Source organism: Drosophila takahashii, chromosome 3R, assembly GCF_030179915.1.
Source record: "Drosophila takahashii strain IR98-3 E-12201 chromosome 3R, DtakHiC1v2, whole genome shotgun sequence".
Classification (NCBI taxonomy): Eukaryota; Metazoa; Arthropoda; class Insecta; order Diptera; family Drosophilidae; genus Drosophila; species Drosophila takahashii.
This window is the reverse complement of record NC_091681.1, coordinates 12,894,263-12,914,213: the sequence shown is the minus strand read 5'-3', so window position 1 is coordinate 12,914,213 and position 19,951 is coordinate 12,894,263. Positions and strand designations below refer to the sequence as shown.

At 41.0% G+C, this 19,951-nt stretch overlaps 8 protein-coding genes across 8 annotated transcripts; 6 read left to right on the top strand and 2 right to left on the bottom strand.

Moving 5' to 3' along the window:
• Positions 1 to 639: 639 nt before the first annotated feature.
• On the bottom strand, positions 640 to 954 carry LOC138913309 (probable transcription-associated protein 1). Its single transcript, XM_070216564.1, has one exon. It carries the CDS (start codon positions 952 to 954, stop codon positions 640 to 642), a length of 315 nt encoding a protein of 104 aa, XP_070072665.1.
• An 846-nt stretch (positions 955 to 1,800) lies between these two features.
• On the top strand, positions 1,801 to 7,376 carry LOC108061050 (uncharacterized). The gene is made up of 6 exons (XM_017147052.3): positions 1,801 to 1,937; positions 2,993 to 3,330; positions 3,395 to 4,172; positions 4,243 to 4,667; positions 4,724 to 5,438; positions 5,497 to 7,376. The coding sequence occupies exons 2-6, from the start codon at positions 3,005 to 3,007 to the stop codon at positions 7,111 to 7,113; spliced, it is 3,861 nt and encodes a 1,286-aa protein (XP_017002541.3). The 5' UTR covers positions 1,801 to 1,937; positions 2,993 to 3,004; the 3' UTR covers positions 7,114 to 7,376.
• Positions 7,377 to 8,549: 1,173 nt separating this feature from the next.
• LOC108061017 (cystatin-like protein) lies at positions 8,550 to 9,187 on the top strand. The gene is made up of 2 exons (XM_017146985.2): positions 8,550 to 8,775; positions 8,892 to 9,187. The coding sequence occupies exons 1-2, from the start codon at positions 8,588 to 8,590 to the stop codon at positions 9,085 to 9,087; spliced, it is 384 nt and encodes a 127-aa protein (XP_017002474.2). The 5' UTR covers positions 8,550 to 8,587; the 3' UTR covers positions 9,088 to 9,187.
• An 858-nt stretch (positions 9,188 to 10,045) lies between these two features.
• On the top strand, positions 10,046 to 10,607 carry LOC108063600 (cystatin-like protein). The gene is made up of 2 exons (XM_017150748.3): positions 10,046 to 10,264; positions 10,322 to 10,607. Exons 1-2 carry the CDS (start codon positions 10,080 to 10,082, stop codon positions 10,515 to 10,517), a joined length of 381 nt encoding a protein of 126 aa, XP_017006237.2. The 5' UTR covers positions 10,046 to 10,079; the 3' UTR covers positions 10,518 to 10,607.
• On the top strand, positions 10,605 to 11,230 carry LOC108063607 (cystatin-like protein). Its single transcript, XM_044396341.2, has 2 exons — positions 10,605 to 10,910; positions 10,968 to 11,230. Exons 1-2 carry the CDS (start codon positions 10,789 to 10,791, stop codon positions 11,161 to 11,163), a joined length of 318 nt encoding a protein of 105 aa, XP_044252276.1. The 5' UTR covers positions 10,605 to 10,788; the 3' UTR covers positions 11,164 to 11,230.
• A 982-nt stretch (positions 11,231 to 12,212) lies between these two features.
• Positions 12,213 to 14,374, top strand: LOC108061025 (cystatin-like protein). Its single transcript, XM_017147002.3, has 3 exons — positions 12,213 to 12,628; positions 12,679 to 12,803; positions 13,907 to 14,374. Exons 1-3 carry the CDS (start codon positions 12,569 to 12,571, stop codon positions 14,103 to 14,105), a joined length of 384 nt encoding a protein of 127 aa, XP_017002491.1. The 5' UTR covers positions 12,213 to 12,568; the 3' UTR covers positions 14,106 to 14,374.
• Positions 14,375 to 14,776: 402 nt separating this feature from the next.
• Positions 14,777 to 15,301, bottom strand: LOC108061012 (probable GH family 25 lysozyme 3). The gene has a single exon (XM_044396340.2). It carries the CDS (start codon positions 15,299 to 15,301, stop codon positions 14,777 to 14,779), a length of 525 nt encoding a protein of 174 aa, XP_044252275.2.
• Positions 15,302 to 16,634: 1,333 nt separating this feature from the next.
• On the top strand, positions 16,635 to 17,040 carry LOC108061028 (uncharacterized). Its single transcript, XM_017147006.2, is given in 2 exon segments — positions 16,635 to 16,795; positions 16,797 to 17,040. Coding segments are annotated over 2 exon segments (405 nt in total).
• Positions 17,041 to 19,951: the final 2,911 nt, after the last annotated feature.

Sequence of the window (19,951 nt, the reverse complement as noted above, 5' to 3'; positions counted from 1 at the left end):
GGATTCGTTAAACAGCTGAACTTGCTATGGCTAGTAGATTACATTGTAATGACCAAAATCAGTAAACAAGTCTCTTTGTATGAGGAAGATCATCCACGGTTCCGCAAGTGTTATGCGGGATATTCTAGTATTGAACGCTGCGCTACTACGGGCTTTATAGAATTCTACAGTCTTCGGTTGTGACATTTTCTTGGTGTTATTTCTCTCAATGAATATATAGAAAAAGTTTGCAGATCACTCACATAAAGGTGCGGCAGATTTACTTATTATCGTGTATTACGTTTTTATTCTAATTTGTAGAATAGGTCACTAGTGGTAGTTTGGGTAGAAAGGCGGTCGCCACCAGAATTTCCCTGATCACCTGATTTTCTGGATTTGGGATGATGATTAGGTATCGCACTTCAATTATTTGTATTAATAACACCTTAAGAACTTTAAGGCTTGTATAAACATGAGCCTTTGATTTAAAACAAACTTTATTTCTAAGCTGATCCTTTTATTTGGTTCAGCAAACAATTCGCCGATAAGTATGCAATGATTTACCCGGTATCATTTACCATTAGAAAACCCAATTTCATATTTTAATTGTAGACAAATTTGAGTTTATAAGAGTTTTATTTATTTCATCCCTTAATGTATTTATCCTGATTTTTTGAACACCTTAATTTTCCTTTTAACTGTGAACTTCATGTTTTTGATAGTGACTTTCTTCCTGTTTACTGTTTTCTTCGTTGTGGCAGCTATTGTGGGTGCTGCTGTTGTTGTTGTGGATGTGGACGAAATTGGAGCCACCGTGGTTGTTGTTGTAGTCGTGGTGCATTCATCGTTGGTCGTGTCTGTGGTGCAATCGACGCAACTGGTATCCGAGGGATCCTCCGTGCAGGTGACAGCCAAAGCTCCACTCAAAAAGCAGAAAATCGCTGCGATCAGGATTAGATATTTGGATGCCAACATAGTTAATTATCAGTTAAATTGCTCTTCTAGTTTCCCAATTTGCAATATTGGGCTTTCACTATCGCTCGGCTTATTTATATGAATTTTAGGCCCAACGGAAGTTCAGTTTGTTTTATCAGTTGTTTAAATTTTTGGCGAGTGCGAAAATTGGCAATAGACTCTACTCTGATCAAATTGTTGACTAACTCATTGAAGATTGTTTACTTAACGGGGATCGCAATTGTTGATATTAACCCTAACAGATGTCGCAGTAAAAACAAAATTTGAACTCCAATAACAAGAAGTAATATTTCATTACGCACAACCATTTTGTGATTCTTCGTTTAATTCATTTTTTATATAATCAGCAAACAAATAGCAATTTATTTATTTGGCAAAAATGGTTGGTAAGCCGACTTAATATATTCTAAAAAAAAATATTTAGCTAATAAAAAGTTAAACTTGTTCAACAATGTAACTTAACAACTGATATAAAAAAGCTTAAAATAATCATATTTTTTATTTATATTATTATTAAATTTATAGTTTTATAAAAAATGTATTATTATTATAATTAATATTGGCATTTATTTATTTAAATCAGGCAGTGAATCCAAAATGTATATATAAAAATATAGTTAATAATTGGTTTTGTCAATAATTTACTATGAAAGAAAATGAACATAAAAGATTTAATTTCTAAATAATATTTTATTTTTGAAAGCCCTATAATACATGTAATATGTTTTACATACATACATATTCTCACTGCACGTTTGCCGTTAACAGTGAACTATTTTAAGCGATGTGGCAGCACCGTCGCGCAGCAGGTGGCAACCACGAAAGCAAGTGCGAATAGCAGTGGAAAGAAGAACAAGAACGGGGCGACGCAATGGCAATTCCTCTTTCTCCGGTCGTTCGTGGGCATTTTGCGAGAAAACTTTTCGCCGCATTTAAAAAACATTTAAACGAAGAATGCGAACGGCATAAGGATTGGATTTAAGGTAAAAAAACGCATAACCAACGCTCGGTGGTCCACAGACCTATTTAACCTCAAAATGACACCGACAACCTCGACGAAAAATGAAAATAAAATAATCCAAAGTGTCTGTGCAAGAATTTCGGGCGTGTGATGTGTGATGTAATCGCCTGACCGCAAAGGCGGCTGCCGTCTGTCGCTATTTTAGACCAAATTCAACTGACCAGCATTTTGTTTACGTTTACGCCGAGCTTGCGGTCTGGAATATAAATAAAAACACCGACTTAACCTCATTTATGGTCCAAATTGGTGTTTATAAGTTGGAATATTTTGCAAGTAAAAAAGCTTGAACACGAAGAACCCCGTAGGATGGGCGAGTGCCGTGAGTGCGAGCGAGATGACTAGTGTGCGCTGAGGTTGGAAGTCAGTGGTGGGCAGTTTTAAAGCCAGAAAAAGCTAGATCAATTAGAACAAAATAAATTAAATGATTTTCAGGTAAAAATGATAAAAAATTAAGATGATTTAATGATTTCCTCTTATAAATTGAAAGTTACATCCTCCAAGTTACAAGAAATTGATAATATTTTAAAAAATATTTGTTTAATTTTTGTATTTTTCGTGTGTACATGAAACAATTATTGCAAGCTGTAATTATTAGAAGAAGTAGATGCGATTTTTATAACTTGAGTGAAAATGTTTAAAAAAAAAAAAGCTAAATGTAGACAATGACGCTTCGATCATCTCTGTTGGAATCTGTTAGGGCGCTGCCACTTCTTAGAATTTAAAAACAATACCTTAAATTGGCAAGAAAAAGCAACAAAAATGTTTGTTTAGCAACACAATCAATGGTTTTAATTTGGAGTATTATTTTGCTTGACTAGCTAGTTGGTTTTTCTTTAAACATGACGCTTTAATGCACCTCAACTTATCATCTGGCAACGCCGTAGTCGCTCTCTCCCTCTCCCACCGTCTTCGGTCTTTCTGAGCACATGTGCCACCAATTGTTGCTCGCTCCCGATATTTTCGTGCAACCCATTTGTTTATGTGTGCCGCGGACTGAGAAAACTGCATTTTTTGCAGGGCTAGCGAGTGATGAACAACCAGCGATATGGCGGCATCCAGTGGATACAGCACCACGTCTCCGCGGGCGACTCCTCCGAGGTGGACATCCTGGAGTCGGACGGCGGAGCGGGGGCGACGGGCGAGGATCTGGACCATATGGCGGCCGAGAATCTGATCTTCATGGCGCGCGACGGCCAGCTGAGCGAGATAATGGCGGCCAACGAGGCCGGCGGAACGGTCCTGGTGACCGCCGATGGCACCACGGTGGCCTATGCGGAATCCTTCGACGATGACGCGCAGGTGGTCACCGAGGAGGTCATCACGGACGACTGGGTGCAGCACCAAGGTGCCGAGCGGTGAGTTTGTGCCTCGTTTAGTCTCCCCAAAGGTTTCCTTGATTTGATACCCCTCCTTTTGCAGTGTGGAAATCGCCGCGGAGCAGATAGCCGGGATTAGTAGCTCCCAGGAGCTGCTGGACATGGAGCAGGATGAGTACACCGCCCTCAGGCCATATCCCTGCGACTTCTGCAGTCGGCGCTTTCGGAAGAAGGCCACGTTGAATAACCACATGCTGGCCCACCAGAATGATCGACCGCATCTCTGCAAGCTGTGCGGAGCGCGCTTCTCTCGGCGGGCGGAGCTTATCAGTCACTTCAAGGCCCACGCAGAGGCCCAGGATGCAGCCGATGCCGAGGCAGCAGCAGCCGCCGCCGCCGCCGTGGATTCCTCTTCCGCCATCAAGTTTGAGCAGCAGACGCAGCGGCAGTTGGATGATCACTACTACGAGCATGACTGGCCGCTCTACCAGCAGCAGCAGCAGGAGCAGCAGGAACAGGAGCAGCATCATCAGATTGTGGATGAGAGCGAGGTTCAGCTGGTGGCCAGCTACCCGGCGACGGCGACTGCTCCAGCAGCTCCGGCACGCGGCCGAATCAGCCGGCTGAAGCCCAAGGAGGAGAGCAGCCAGTTCATCGTGATTTCCGACAAGCCGGCGGGCAGCGAGTTGAGGCAGTACATGGACCCTGAGCCGACTCAGCCTATGGTCGTCACCACGTCGCAGGCAATTGCCGTTGACCCGCCTCCTCCTCCTCCTCCTCCTCAGCCAAACTTTCCGGTGCTGGACGAGAGCAAACCCTTTGTTTGCCAGCAGTGCGGCCTGGCCTTTGCGCGGGAAAAGGCACTCGTCTCGCACACGAAGGTAGTGGAAACTTGCTAAACCAGTTTATGGCCAAAATCATCCACTAATTATTCGCTTTATTCCTCCCCAGAACCACCGCGTGGACTCGCCGTTCGAGTGCAACCAGTGCCAGGAGATGTTCTGGGACAACAACAGCCTGCAGGAGCACCAGAAGACGCATCAGTTCGAGGAGAGCAACTCGGAGTACGATCCCGCCTCGGCAGAGGATAGCGCCAGTGAATCGGAGCCCGAGGAGCAGCTGTATGGCGAATTCTATTGCAACGAGTGCGGGATCTCTTTCCATCGCCAGGATCTTTTGCGACGCCATGCCAAACTGCACTACAAGCAAACCGATCAGGCGGCCGCAGAAAGTAATTCCGATGTCACTGCTGGCGGTGATGTGGAGCTTGCCAAAGATTCTGCGGGTCACTCCTGCAACACATGCGGAAAGTCCTTTCCCAGCGCTTTGGAGATGCTCGCCCATGCTGAAATTCACGCTCGATTCCCGCCCTTCAAGTGAGTGCAGTTAATTATCATTTTAAGGAATTTCTAAAACTATTTCCCCTTTTCAGATGCGTCCTTTGTGGAATTAGCTTTTACGAGGAGCAGGCAATCAAGCGGCACCTGCACACCCGCCACCCCAGTGAACTGAAGGCCAACTCGTGTGTGCTGTGCGGCAAGGAGTGCCGCGATCGCAAGGCTCTGATTAAGCACGCCTGGGACCATTCGCGCGAGAAGTGCCACTCGTGCTCGAAATGCGGCAAGAACTTCCACAACAAGGCGCGCCTGAAGCGGCACATGGCCTCGCATCGCGACAAATCGGTGGTGTGCGAGGTGTGCCAGGAGGAATTCCCCGACGGAAGGACTCTCTCCAACCACCGGCACTCGCACAGCACCACCTCGCCGGGCAAACTGTTTCCCTGCCACGAGTGCGGCAAAACCTTTGGATCGCGTAGCTCCCAGCAGATCCACGTTCGCATTCACACCGGAGAGCGTCCATATGGCTGCCGCTACTGCTGGAAGGCCTTCGCCGATGGCGGAACGCTGCGCAAGCACGAGCGGATCCACACGGGCGAGAAGCCATACGCTTGTTCCGTCTGTCCACGTGCCTTTAATCAACGGGTAGTGCTGCGCGAACACATTCGCTCCCATCATTCTGGGCTGGATGTGGCGCGAAATACGTACCACTGCACGGTCTGCTCCGAGGACCTGGCCTCGTCCAACGACCTCATCCAGCACCTCATCCAGCACAGTGACTCGAACACCGCCAAACAGCGACAGCCCATTGTAAGTTGAATTCCTTATTGATTTTGTTCCTAAATTAAAAACCTTTTTGTGTTTTTAGACGGGGCCGCGCAAGTACAAGCGTCGACGAAAACTGCAGCCGCACGAGATTGCTCACATGCGGGCGGAGCACAAGGAGGCCAACGGTGAAGAGGAGGAGACAATCCTAGAGGGCGATGCCGAGGAATATGGCAGTGACATCGACCTCTGCGACTTTGATGTGGAGAATGTGGACGATCTGTTCGACATGGCCGAGTCGCCCAAAAAGGAGAAGCGAAAGAGGGGTTCGGCAGCCCCGAAGGCTGATCCCAAACCAGTGGCCAATGGCAAAGCGTCGAAAGCTGCCCACGAAAAGAACAAGGCCAAGCCGAGATACGATTCCACCAGCAGCCAGCAATCGGATCGCATCTGGGAGGAGAAGTTTCTGCACGACAGCCAAGTGGCTCTGTTTCAGATCGATTCGCTGGTGGTGGTCAATGATACTCATCTGCAGCCCGCTACCTCCGCTGTGTCTTCAAGCGTGCCCAACACAAGAGGCGGGGCCAAGCAGCAGCAGGCAAAACTGCAGGCAAAGCCTTCAGACGCAACTGCGACATCTGTTTCCACATCCTCCGCCTCCACTTCCACTTCCAGCAGTCGCAGCCGGAAGAAGGCAGCCACCAACAACAAGACTGTCAGCAAGGCACCACCGGCCAGCAACTCGCGGCCCCGAATGATTCACACAGAGAAGGCCAAGGTGCCAAGGGCTGCTGGCGGTGACTCCTCCAGCAGTGCGGCCAAAAAGTCGCGCACCAAGACCTACATCAGTCGCACGGAGACCAGCAAATTGGGCCTGGACAAGTCCCGCAGCAGTGCCTCAAACATGGTGGATGACTATGAGATCATTTCTCCAGCCACCCATCCTCCGAATCAGATCAGCTCCAGTCCCTTGCATATTAAACAAGAGCAGGAGCAACAGCAGCGGGTCCAGCTGATGTACGATGATAATCTACTGATAGACGCTGGTTTGCTCAGGGAGAAGACGTACGAGAAATTCAATCCGAGCATTGTCAACGATCTGGAGGAGATTTTGCGCTCGCCGCTGAAGCACGAGAGGAATTCCCGTCTGCGCTTCACCAGCGAATCCTCGACCACGCCACAGTTTTTGCCCGAGGAAGAGCAAAATCTGATCAAGATCGAGCCAACGTCTCCGGATTTACGGGAGATGGTGGAGAGCCAGCAAAGAGTCACGGCGCATGGCGGGAGCACTCCTTCGTCCTCTTCCTCTGCCAGAACTTCCAGACATCTGCGACAGATCACTGCCAACGGTGCACGGGCAGGGAGCAAGAGATCTGCAGCAGGAGTGGCCAGCAAGTCGTCACCAGCCCCGGCTGTAGCTGCAAAAAAGGGAAATACTGCCACCAAGGTCAGCAGCAGCAGCAGCTCTTCCTCGTACCTTAATTACGGTGTGGATTCCTACAACGTTAACCAGCGCCAGCTGGCCAGCAATGTCGATTTGGGGGGCGGATTCTTTTCCATCTCGGAGGTCGTGTCCGCAGCAGATGCCGCGGATGCGGCGGCCAAGGCGGCGGCTGCTGGTAAATCGGAGCGCAAATCCCGCAGCTTCGAGTGCGAAATGTGCTCGGCCATCTTTTATGATCGCGCCCAACTGCTGGAACATGTACACATCCACATTTAAACGAAAGCTACCTTAACCACTCGCCCGAAGACTTGTATTTTTGAAAAAAAACAAAAGAAAAAACTTATCCTAACATACAACTAAAATCGGAGTAAATTACCTCATGGTATCGAGCATCGAAAAATATCGTTGATTTATGCGTTATTTAAAAACTTGAACATAAATATATTGTAGAGAGCATAGTTCGTAAGGCTTTTAAGTTTGTACCTCAGCTTTTGTTTTGAAGAATTGGTATGCTGGAATAAATACATCATTAAATGGTTTTTCATTGCCTTAAATTGTGTTGTGATGTGAAGATCTAATTTGAGATTGGAAGATGTGGCAGAGTTCCGTGATAAGATATGTTCTAGTGGCATAATTATGTTATTCTTTGAAATCTCTTGCTGGAAATCAATCGTGTAATTTACGTTGAGATTGCCAATGCAGAAATACGCAGAAATATCCGAACAAACTGGCAAATTCGTTATTTTCAATAGACGAATAATTAATTATGAGTTTGACTGTACTTTGATAAGTATATTTATAATTGATTGAGCTTTGTTATTAAATCGCTGACAAACGCTTTTAATATGACATATGGCCAAGCAAATAATTGGAATCAAGACCTTTTCTAATGTACTATTTATAATATAGAAATGACTTATGTGCTTGCAAATAGGAACTGGTTGTACTGAAATCATATCGACCGACCTCTGTAGAACATGCTCATAGTAACACTGATAAGAGGTGATTTCCCCGCAAACCAGATGTTTGTGTTTGCTTTGAAGCCATGATTATAAATATGTAAAAGTTTGCTTATATATAGAGAAAGAGCCGAGTGTGGTTTGCTTTTCGGCTTATTTGCACAGCTTTTCAATCAAAACCGCAACTGCTCTCTAAACTAGAGATTAAAAGGGTCCTCATCTACAGGGAAGTACCCTTTCTCCACCTTACAAATCAATTAATTAACGCCTATGGGTTATATATATGACCCCAAATAGAATAATTTTAAACGGTTTTGTTTGTTGTTAATTTAGCACAAATACATTCATATATAATGTAAATAAATGCTAATTCAAACGGGCGGACTTCTGAATATAAACTATCAATATTTAGATAGGGACCGACTAAAGAGCTGCACTTTCGGATACCCTAGCTAGCATTTTGGAAAATATTCACGTTCATATCGCATTTTAAACAAAGAAGGCTATTACTGATTTAATTATAATATGAAGTGGAAAAAATTGGCTTCCAGGCGGGTAATATAATTCTTAAAATTTAGTTTTTTATTCGGGTTTGCCTTTGTAAAAGTACTGACTAATTCTAACATCTTAGAACATTGATAGTTCTGAACTCATAAGCCAGCCTAATATACCCCTGATGACATCTGGCCATTGTATTTTTCCATTGTCGATCTCCCACTGAGATGGCAGGTATAAAACGGGCCTCATCGCCGGGTGATCGTCAGTTTTCTCCCAATCGTCGAGCAAGCAACATGAACGGAGTGAAATCATTGTACTTTTTGGGCATTGTTCTCATGGGCTTGGCTGCCATCCACGCAGCTGATGAGCAGCATGTTGTTGGAGGTGTCAGCCAGTTGGAGGGCGACAAAAGGAAGGAGGCTCTTACTCTCCTGGACGCTACCCTGTCCACTTTGGCCACCGGAGATGGTCCCAGCTACAAGTAAGAAATATTTATTTATTCATATAAAGCTGACTTTAAGTAACGTGAGATACATACGCATTTCAAATATACGTATGCCTTAAATTACCACTAATTTTTGTGTTCCTCGATTTCAGGGCAATTAATGTGACCTCTGTGACTGGTCAGGTTGTCGCTGGAACTCTGAACACCTACGAGGTGGAGCTGGACAATGGATCCGACAAGAAGCAGTGCACCGTGAAGATCTGGACTCAGCCCTGGCTGAGCAAGGACGGCACCAACATCAAGATCAAGTGCGCCGGTGACGATGGCGAGTTGGACCGCACCTGGTAAAAGGTTTTCCTGTCTTCATTGTGAATCGGTTGAACAAAAACTTCAATTTCTATGAAAAATAAACAAGGCTTATGGCTGTATAAAACTGATTTTATACAAACGAACGTGTAATTTATTTTTGGGGCTTAAGTTAATTATCGTTATAAATAGATCATTTATTTAGTATTTATTTTACATTTGAATACAAATCAGAGCTAATAATCTTCAAGTTTTTCATTTATATTCCTTGCTAAATTGGCTCACGACTAAGGGTTATATGACCCCAAATAGAATAATTTAAAACAGATTGTTTGTTGTTAATTTAGAATATTTATGCTAATTTTAACGGGCGGTAATTTGAATATAAACTATCAATATTTCAATAGAAATGGGCTAATCAGCTGGACTTTTAGATCACTTAGCAAGAATTTCAAAGGGGTTCTAACTTATTTATGAAAAAAATATGTTCTTTTCGGAGCTAATATGAAATACTAAATGTAGTGTTTAAAACCTACCTTTGGATTAATATTCGAACGAGAAAAATAATATGCAACTTTTCATATTATATTATATTTATTATATTTCAGTTGTTCATCTCCTACTGAGATGTCGAATATAAAATGGGAATCGTAGCCGGGTGTTTATGAGTTTTCTGATTATCGTCCATCGATTAACATGAACAAAGTTGTATCGCACCTGGTAAAAGGGTTTCGCGTTATGCCTGAAACGCTTCATAAACAAATCGAATTCCTTCGAAAAATTTCACTATGCATTGGATAATAGAGCTATTCAAATACCTAAAGTAACTAATGTATTAAATAGGCATTTTTAATTTTTAATTAAAATCAGAACTAATAGGACTTTATCAAGATCTTGAAGTTTATAATTTGTATTCCGTGTTGGCGAATCGTTCACTCATTGTATTTTTCACATTTCCATGGAGATAACGACCATAAAAGCTCTTACTCTACCGAAAGCTTCATTAGTTCTCTCACAATCGTCGCGACCGAAACATGAGCGCAGTGAAGTCATTTTACATTCTGGGATTGGTTCTGTTCAGTTTTGCTGCCGTAGCCATGTCCACCGGACCAATTCTAGGAGGGATCAGTGAGCTGGAGGGGAATGAGCGGAAGGAGGCTCTGGAACTTCTAGATGCCACCCTCGCACAGTTGGCCACCGGCGATGGTCCCAGCTACAAGTGAGTCAAGTCGAGGTTCTGACAGGAATGTATCTCTGAATGATATTTCGATTCTAGGGCACTTAAAGTGACCTCTGTGACGGGTCAGACTGTGGCTGGAACTCTCAACACCTACGAGGTGGAGCTAGATAATGGATCCGAAAAGAAACAATGCACCGTCGAAATCTGGACTCGGGTCTGGTTGAAGGAAAACGGCACCAACATTAAGATCAAGTGCGCCGGTGAAGATGGCGAGTTGGATCGCACCTGGTAAAAGGGCACCAGATAACTGAGCTATTCAAATACCAAAATAACTAATCTAGTAAATCAGGATTTTAAATTTTTAATAAAAATCAGAATCATATCTTTAAGTTTATAATTTATATGCCGTGTTCGCGAATCGTTTACTCATTGTATTTCTCACAATTCCATTTCCATACCGAAAGCTTCATTAGTTCTCTCCTAATCGTCGCGGCCGAAACATAAGCGCAGTGAAGTCATTTTACCTTCTGAGGTCGGTTCTGTTTAGTTTTGCTGCCGTAATCATGCCCGCCGAACATTTTTGTGGAGGTATCCGGGAGCTGGAGGGGGATGAGAGGAAGGAGGCTCTAGAACTTCTGGATGCCACCCTCGCCCAGTTGGCCACTGGAGATGGTCCCAGCTACAAGTGAGTCAAGTCGAGGTTCTGACTGAAATTTATCACTGAATGATATTTCGATTCTAGGGCTCTTAAAGTGACCTCTGTGACGGGTCAGACTGTGGCTGGAACTCTCAACACCTACGAGGTGGAGCTAGATAATGGATCCGAAAAGAAACAATGCACCGTCGAAATCTGGACTCGGGTCTGGTTGAAAGAAAACGGCACCAACATTAAGATCATGTGCGCCGGTGAAGATGGCGAATTGGACCGCACTTGGTAATAAATAATACTAAATAAAGTTCTTTAATATTAAATGATTCATATTTTTGCGAAATGTGTAATAGTAATCACTTTTACTATATGTATCATATTACAGTTTACCTGGTTTGTATTTTCCTACTTTATTTCAGACATAGATAATTTTATGTACCTGTAGGTTTTTTCCCTACCTAGGTGGATCCCTAATACTTACAACCAAACTGGCCATGAAAAGGTTATTTTAGGGATCAGCAGGCTCATAAAGTGGGTTACCTGCGAGTTTGTTATTGGTTAACCAGTTCTATTGTCAGAACCAGTTTGTTTTTATATCTCGAATAGAAAATCGTATTCTCTTTCTCGCTCCACAATTGTGTGAATCAAATTAGTCAACGTCGACATCATCAGATGGAGCATTTGATGTTACAAAATAAAATTCTCTCTGCACTTTAATTACTTTGTGGTTTTGAATAGGCTTTGTTCTCTTCATATCAGAGTAGTTAAGTGTTCGATGGTTTTTGATAAGACACGACATGAGTAATATACGTACATAACACATTCGTAATTCGTAAGCGTAATACACGTGTGGGGGAATTACACCCACTGAAATTGGCGAGAACGAACTGATAACTATTTTTCTATGTCAATTTCGCTTTCAACTTTCATTCGTTAAATACATGACTGTAAATTATCTCATTCGTTTTGTTGTGAGCTTGTTTTTCGTACTGTTTTAGTTATTGCTCAGCTCTTGAAAAGCTTAAATGTGTCAAGTTCTAACGATTTGTCGTAGATAAACAGCTGGACACGCTTGCGACGATTCGTCTTGCAATTTTAAGCTTTTTAATTATTTAAAGCTAAAAAGGGAATACAAATATTTATTTCACAAGTCTTTTTTCGTAAGAATGTTATGAGAATCCTTCGGGTTCCTACAGTTCTGAGCATGACAAATGAGATCGATTGCCAATAACGTGCTAAAAATAAAATATTTAAAAAATAAACTGAGCTGCTTATATAAGAAAGTAGCTGGGGTGTGAGTTATATTTTTATTTACGCTGCGTTCTTTGTTATTGTTGACACAAAGAACGACTTTAATAAGGGCATTACCGTACTGATCGATATATAACCACCACTCCTGACCTGGGCAAACAAGTAAAATGGAATCATAAAACCGCAGTCAAGTCCAAAAGCAAAATAAAATAGAAGGCAATAAACTAAAAATTAAGTAAAAAGATGCTAAGCGAGCCGCTTCATTGTCGCCGGGTTCAGGTTTGAGTGCACACTAGCTCCTCTCTATCTTAAGCGGCAGCTTGGCGTTAATCGCGAATAAATAAAGATATATTCTCGCCGACCACCCAGACGATATCGGTTTCCTATAAAAGCGGTCTCTAAGCGCCGTGTTTACTCAGTTTAAGACAAGTGTTTCGAGGAAAATGCAGGCCGTGAAAGTGATCTTTGTTCTGTCTTTGACCCTGGCCGTTGCCTCAGCTCGCGTAAGTTTTACCTGATTTTTTAAAAACAATATTTAATTTCTTTTTGATAGTACAAGCCGAGGAGGTTGCCGCTCGGGGCTCCAAAACCCCTAGAGGGAGATGATCTAGCAAAGGCTAATGAGCTGTTGACCGCAACACTTGCCAAACTAGCAACAGGAGATGGTCCTAATTACGAGTAAGTTATTAGTAGATCTATTTAATATACTCCTTTTTTAAAGTTCAATACAAACGTGGTGAAAGTGATCGTGAATATGGAAGAGTATTATGCAACTAAGATATTCTTCGTTTTTATATCATAAAATCCAAAAGTATACGAAAACAAGAAAGGAAGCTAGCTTCGGCCAGCCGAAGCTTATATACCCTTGCAGATCATTCCTATTAATTAACAAATCGCAAAAATGTTCAATTTTCTAATATTTCTCATTAATTTTCCGATCGTTCCTATGACAGCTATATGATATAGTCGTCCGATTTTGATCAAATTAAAATTGAAATTCGGAAATATTTAAAAAGAGTCATATCCTAGAGTAGAAGATAATACAATAAAAACCAAAGAAGCTAGAATTTATTTCCTATTACTTTTCCATTAATTTTCCGATCGTTCCTATGGCAGCTATATGATATAGTAGTCCGATTTTTTAAATAATTAATTCGAAATTCAGAAATATTTAAAAAATAACATCCCCAAAAATAGAAGGTAATATTTAAAAAACACCGAAGCTAGAATTTTTTTTCCGATTGTTCCTATGGGAGCTATAAGATATAGTTGTCCGATCCGGTCGGCTCCGACATATATACTACCTGCAATAGAAAGAAGACTTTTGCGAAAGTTTCGTCCCGATAGCTCAAAAACTGAGAGACTAGTTTGCGTAGAAACAGACAGACGGACAGACGGACAGACAGACAGATGGACAGACGGACATGGCTAGATCAACTCGTCTTGTGATGCTGATCAAGAATATATATACTTTATGGGGTCGGAAACGTCTCCTTCACTGCGTTGCAAACTTCTGACTGAAATAATAATACCCTCTGCAAGGGTATAAAAACAATCGTAATAAATTTGATTTATTGTAAAATATTGACCGAACTGTACCGAAAACTAAAAATAGTAACGGCTGTTAAACATTTACACTATGATCCATAGAAATGGAAAATTTAGCCATGTACATTTACCCCCATTCTTCTGAACAACTTAAAAAATGAAGTTCTATGGGATGAGATGAACGAATAAAAATGTAATTACTTGTATATTTATTAAAATCTTTCTTATTCCAGAGTTGTGAATGTGATCTCTGCATCTAGCAAACTGGTGGCTGGTACTCTGTACAAATTCCAGGTGGAACTGTCCAACGGATCTGACCCCAAGGAGTGCACAGTGACGATCTGGGACAGACCATGGCTGCTAGAAAAGAACCAGGGCACCAATGTTAAGGTCCTGTGCAAGGATGAAGCTGAGATCGACACTACCTGGTAGACTGAGGTTCTTGTTTCTACGTCAAATAATTGTGATTTAATAAAAAGTGTGAGCATTAGAACTTGTTATTTCGAAAAAATAGCCCAGAACATAAATATTTCGGTGAATCCCAGGAATCACAACGCTTATATAATAAACAAACTTTGCTCTGTTATAATTAATTTCTACCGATCGTGGAGCAACCAGTTTCAGTAGTGGGAATCAAACGGGAATTAGTATAGCTTATAAATTTGAATGGGTCAAATTAAATAAAGTGCTATAATAGATAATCATGCACACGTTTTGCGTTAAAGTTAACTTAAACAAACTGAAAAGTCCGTGTGCATAAGTGAACGGAAATTGAAGCGTGTATGACATGTGGAAAAGCTAAAAGTCGTAAAAACAACGATTAAAAATTGTTTTTAATATTTAAAATTAAATGGTAAATATTTAAACGAAATTAATTCTCTCCGGTCTGTAATTATTTGTTAGTATTTTAATATTATTTTGACCTTCTAAGCTCTAATTTTTTTTTTATTGATAGTTTTTTTGGCATGCCATCCATTTCACTATTCGTTAATTAAAAAAAAAACATAGTAGTTATCCCCAGAGAAAAAATATATAAGTTTTTTAGGAATTCCTTTTTTAATGCTGATTACTTCATTAGTAAATTCATAAACAATTATTCCCGCTTAGCCGTTCCTGTTGGTCCTGTTGTTCCTGTTGTTCCTGCGGTTCCTGCGGTTCTTCCTGCGCTGAGCTCGCTGGGCACGGCGACGACGCTGGCGACGATTCCGGCGGTTCCTGTTCCTGTTGCCATTGCCGCTGTTGCTGCTGCCACTGTTGCTGCTGCTGTCGTCACTTCCGGTGGCGGGGGAGTTGTCGGTGGATCCTGCCGAAGGGCTCGTGCTATCGCCTGTAGAGGGAGAGGTGCTGCCTCCAGTCGACGGAGAGGTGCTTCCATCAGTAGGAGAGGTGCTGCCATCAGTAGGAGAGGTGCTGCCATCAGTGGGAGTGGTGCTGCCATCAGTGGGAGTGGTGCTACCATCAGTGGGAGTGGTGCTCCCGTCAGTGGGAGTGGTGCTGCCATCAGTGGGAGTGGTGCTGCCATCAGTGGGAGTGGTGCTTCCATCAGTGGGTTCATCCTCAGCGTTGATGTAGCCCGAAAAGCAGAGGACCAAAAGGCCAAGGCCCAGAAGGAGAGTGGTTGTCCTCATGGTTGATATCAGTTCAAACGGATGGGCTTGGATGATGATCTGCGGATGGATTGCTATTGCCTTTATACCACTCGCACAGTTCACGGTTCTTTTGTGAGGACGGTCGACAGCTGGGCCAACAAATCGATAGAATAGAAATTTACGTATTGCCAAATATCGACAGCTGTCAAAATACTAAGCGAGTATAACAAAAAGCTTTTATTTAATGACTTCGTTCTTTCGCTCTTATTAAGACATTAGTTTGTTAAATATAAGCCGCATCGCACCTTTTTGATTAGAAAGTCTATAGAACTGGGACGATATTGTCGTTGATCGAAAGCTGATTGGTAGGAAACTACTCAGACAGATGGCGAAGTTTTTACTGCTCGGATTTAGGCGCTAATAAATAATATGGCATCTTAGAACTATTGTTATTCGAATCTTACCGAATAACAATCTTTACATCCAGTCCACATTCACAGGCCCTTGAAGGAACACGCACAATTCGCGCCGGGTAGGGCAAGGGACCTCGTGGTGTGGATTCACTTTTAGGTTAAGTGAATTTGAAACACATACAATCGAATTTTGCCTTGGCGTTTTCCTGGAACTCAGGGCGGCCAAATAACTCCGCATCACTTACGGGTGACGCGGTAACTTAAACCCCAAAAAAAAAAAAAACAATCTTTACATTATAGAATTTATAATAACTTATTGTCCTTTAATTTAAAATTGTTAATTTTTTAACAATATTTTATATTTTGATATTTCGAGAAATAAAACTTAAAAAATAATAATCCTCCTCTCGGAAAATAAAAAATAGGTATTAATCGGTATAATTATAATAATTATAAGTGATAATTATTAAAGAACATATGTATATTTTAATTATAGTTTTTATAGTAAATAGTTTTTTTTTTTGTAAATTATTTTCTTTTTAACTTCAATATTTAATGAAATATATCGAATTTAAAACCATTAAATTTAAAATTGGTTTTCCACTAACATTTCCTTTTTTTAATAAATTGCAACTTAACTTTATTGTGCTTCCATCCCTGACAAGTCAATATAGAATGCGGTAATTACTTCTTTAAAAAATACAACTGATAGAATGTTTGACTATTCCTAACAATATGTCTTTAATACTAACAATATATAATACATCTAAGCATATCAAATTTTTTACCAATCGTTATTGCGAATTCCTAGCAAATAAGCGGGGAAAATATTGCAAAATTTAAAAGAACCAGCTGCGTAAATTTGCCAATAATCTTTGAATGTGAAAGTTGCGTAGAATTGAACGCCTATAAAAGCCAAGGCCGTCAATGGTCTGCAACACCAGATCATAGATTCCATTATGAGAGCAGCAACCATCTTAGCCGTACTTTTCGTCCTGGCAGTCTGCGGGCCAAGGAGCAGCGAAGCGGTGACCTGCACCGCTGATGCCACAGTCACAGGGTGCATCGACTGCACCACTAATCCCACCGATGCGGAATGCGTGGCCGAGGCAGCCGCTGGCGGAAACAACCACTGTGGCGGCCACCACGGTGTCCTCTGCCTCATCCTCCAGCTCTTCGACCGGAAAGCGAAAGATCGTGCGTATAACGAATATGCGGTACTCGAACACCAGGCGCATTCGTATCAGACGAAACCGCTCGAGCACCAGCACCATCCGCACCACCCTTCGAAACCGAAGGCGCAGAAATAGATCCAGGCGTGTGAATGTGAGAAGGGTCAACGGAAACATTGTTATTGTCGGTTAATTCTGTGGAATAAAAAAAAACTCAATAAAACTCGAACGAAAACAAAAAAACTTTATCCTTAGATTGCAAATATTTGCTAATTGGTTTTAATTGGGAATATTTTACTTTAAAATTTTATGCTAACTGGAATATTAAATGGTTATTCCCTTAAATTAAGAAATTTATGCTTCTACTCGATAGGAAAACCAATCAATTTTTATTTCACCCAGAACTTTTTAGACCTGTATAGCGAGTGGATGACCAAATGAAACATCGCTTTTGACAGAAGCAATTCCCAGCACTGCAACTTCCCCCTAAGAAGTAAAATCCTTCCTAGGGTTTAACTGCAGGACACAGTTATCCCGCCATCCCCCCAGGCCCAGTATTTGGGATTGATATTGGACAAGCGTCTTACGTGGAGCCAGCACATAATCATTTGTCGTGCCAAACTTCGAAAGCTGAACTGGATGCTTAGAGGAAGAAGTACTCTCAGCCTCAGTAACAATGTGTCAAGTCAATCGTGAGGACGCTATCAAACCCTCGTCCTGAGACAATAATGTAGTATTGTCAATGCTATAAAATTGTTATTTCCACACTCATGTTATGTTTCCAGTTATTTGTTTCTTTGTTCTAAATATGCGCTTTATAACCACTTAATTGGGTTGACGAACGTCTACATAAAATTGTATATCAAAAAAAAATTATTTTTAACTTTAAAACCTTATTGTTTTTGCACCTCCTGTCTGCATGATTAATTACATAATTGATTGTTGTCTTTATCGGATGATGCTGCCACACTTGGTAGATGTAACATGTAATTGTGGTTACCTTCTATCAATGTAAATATATTTCTTTCCCATCATCCGAAATCAAAATACTTTTTTAAGCAACATAATAGTGTTTATGATTATGTTTTTATAAACGTTAAGAAAGATTTTTTCGAAAAACCGTATATAAATGTAAAAACATACTTATTGTACAAAGTCCCTTAGAGCCAAGAGCTTTAAACAAAATAAGTTGTACATTTTTTAAATGGTAGACCATATTTTTCATTCGACGTGAAGATCAAATATTTTCTAAAGAAATTGTTTAATATTTAATTTCATACTTGTAAAAAAGTGGGCGTTAGTGACTACACAGAGAAAAAAAAATACCAAAAATAATCATCCATCGGGTATTTTTTCATATCAATTTCGGTCATTCTGTTTTCATATCAAAATGATATTTCCGAACATATGATTTTGTACCATATTGATATGAAATCATACCATTTTGTTATGGAAAAATTGATATGAAACAATATCAGTTCCATATTGTTCCGTTTTTTTCTCTGTGTACCAATTTCTTATACATAAGCCTTATGGTTTCTCTCTTTTAAGAACACTCGAGCAGAAAACAAGCCAATCTTTGCCAACTCTCAGCAAACAATTAAGATAAATATGTTAAAATATTAAACAGTTGTGCCAATAATCAGATTGTAATGTATCGCTATAAAAGCGTTTCCAGAGACCTATATTAGCTCAGATCACCTATCTCCACAAACCGGTGTCGCAATGAGAGCAGCAGTGATTATCTTGGTCCTTGCAGCTTGTCTCCTGGGAAGCAGCTACGCGGTGACTTGCAGCGACGACCCAACCCATGTTGGATGCATCGACTGCAATTTGAGCATCATGGCCGACAACGTTGAGTGCCTAGAACAACCGGCAACAAGCACCACCGTCGACTGCTCCACCGATCCCTCCAACTCATTGTGTGTGGTCACTAGTACCACTTTGAAACCACCCACCACAAATTGCGGCCAGTGGACGTTTCCCTGGGATAAAGTCAAGAAAATCTTGCTTATATTGAAATAGATTGAATGTTTTTCCGTCTAATAAAATTTTCGTGCATTAAAAAACGCTTTTAGCTAAACATGGGATTGGCTTTAGCGCGCGTGATCAAAAGGCTTTTAATATCTTCGAAATATGATCATTTGTATGGCATACTTTTAGGCAGACGATTTTTGGTCCAATTCTAATAATTCTTATTATTTATTTCTTTAAAATCATACTGATCGGACCTTTACAACTTTACAACTATCTAACTACCCAGTCGGACCTTTCTCCATAAAAATGTACACTTTAATAATTGAATTGGCTGCAGGTTTCACATGAACTATTCCTAAGAAACCCATTCGCTTTTAATAGGTCTGCCAAAAATTTTAGCATATTCATAATTCCTGAACAATATAGAATATACTGAAATTTTAGCGACCGCCTTTACACAGGAATTTCCTATATAAAATTGTTGATATGGAGAAGCTCGATAATCTAGTTGGTGACCTAATTAGAGAAATATTAATCGGAAACTAGAATTGAATTAGAATTAGGAATAAAAACTTGAGAATTTTAGAGCTGCAAACGAGCAGTGTTGGGAAAGGTACTGTGTTTTTTTACCTAGGTAAGGTAAAAGGTATTGTCAAAAATAAATACCTAGGTAAGGTAAAGGTACTTAAATTTCCCAGTACCTAGGTAAAGGTAAAAGGTATTTATAAGGTATTTTTTATTTTTATAATTTTTTTTGTGTTGTTCAATGTAATCATTTAAACTTAAAATAAGACTAGTTTTCAGTTTTTAGTCGTCTTAATCAAACAATATCTTTTCATTTCATTTAAATTTAAATGTTTTAATTTTGTGCATATATTTTTAAACCACGCGGCATGAATAATTTTATGCACGTATCACTTCATTAATGTATTTATGAAACCCTCATGTACATATTTGGCGCGCAAAAATTCCGTATGTAGAAACATTGACTATATATTGTGCATATGCATGTATATGCCGTTTGTTTACGTACATACGGCATTTTTGCGCGCCAAATACACTTTGGTTTCATAAATAAATTGATGTAGTGATGGGAACATACATACGTGCACAAAATTATATAAAAA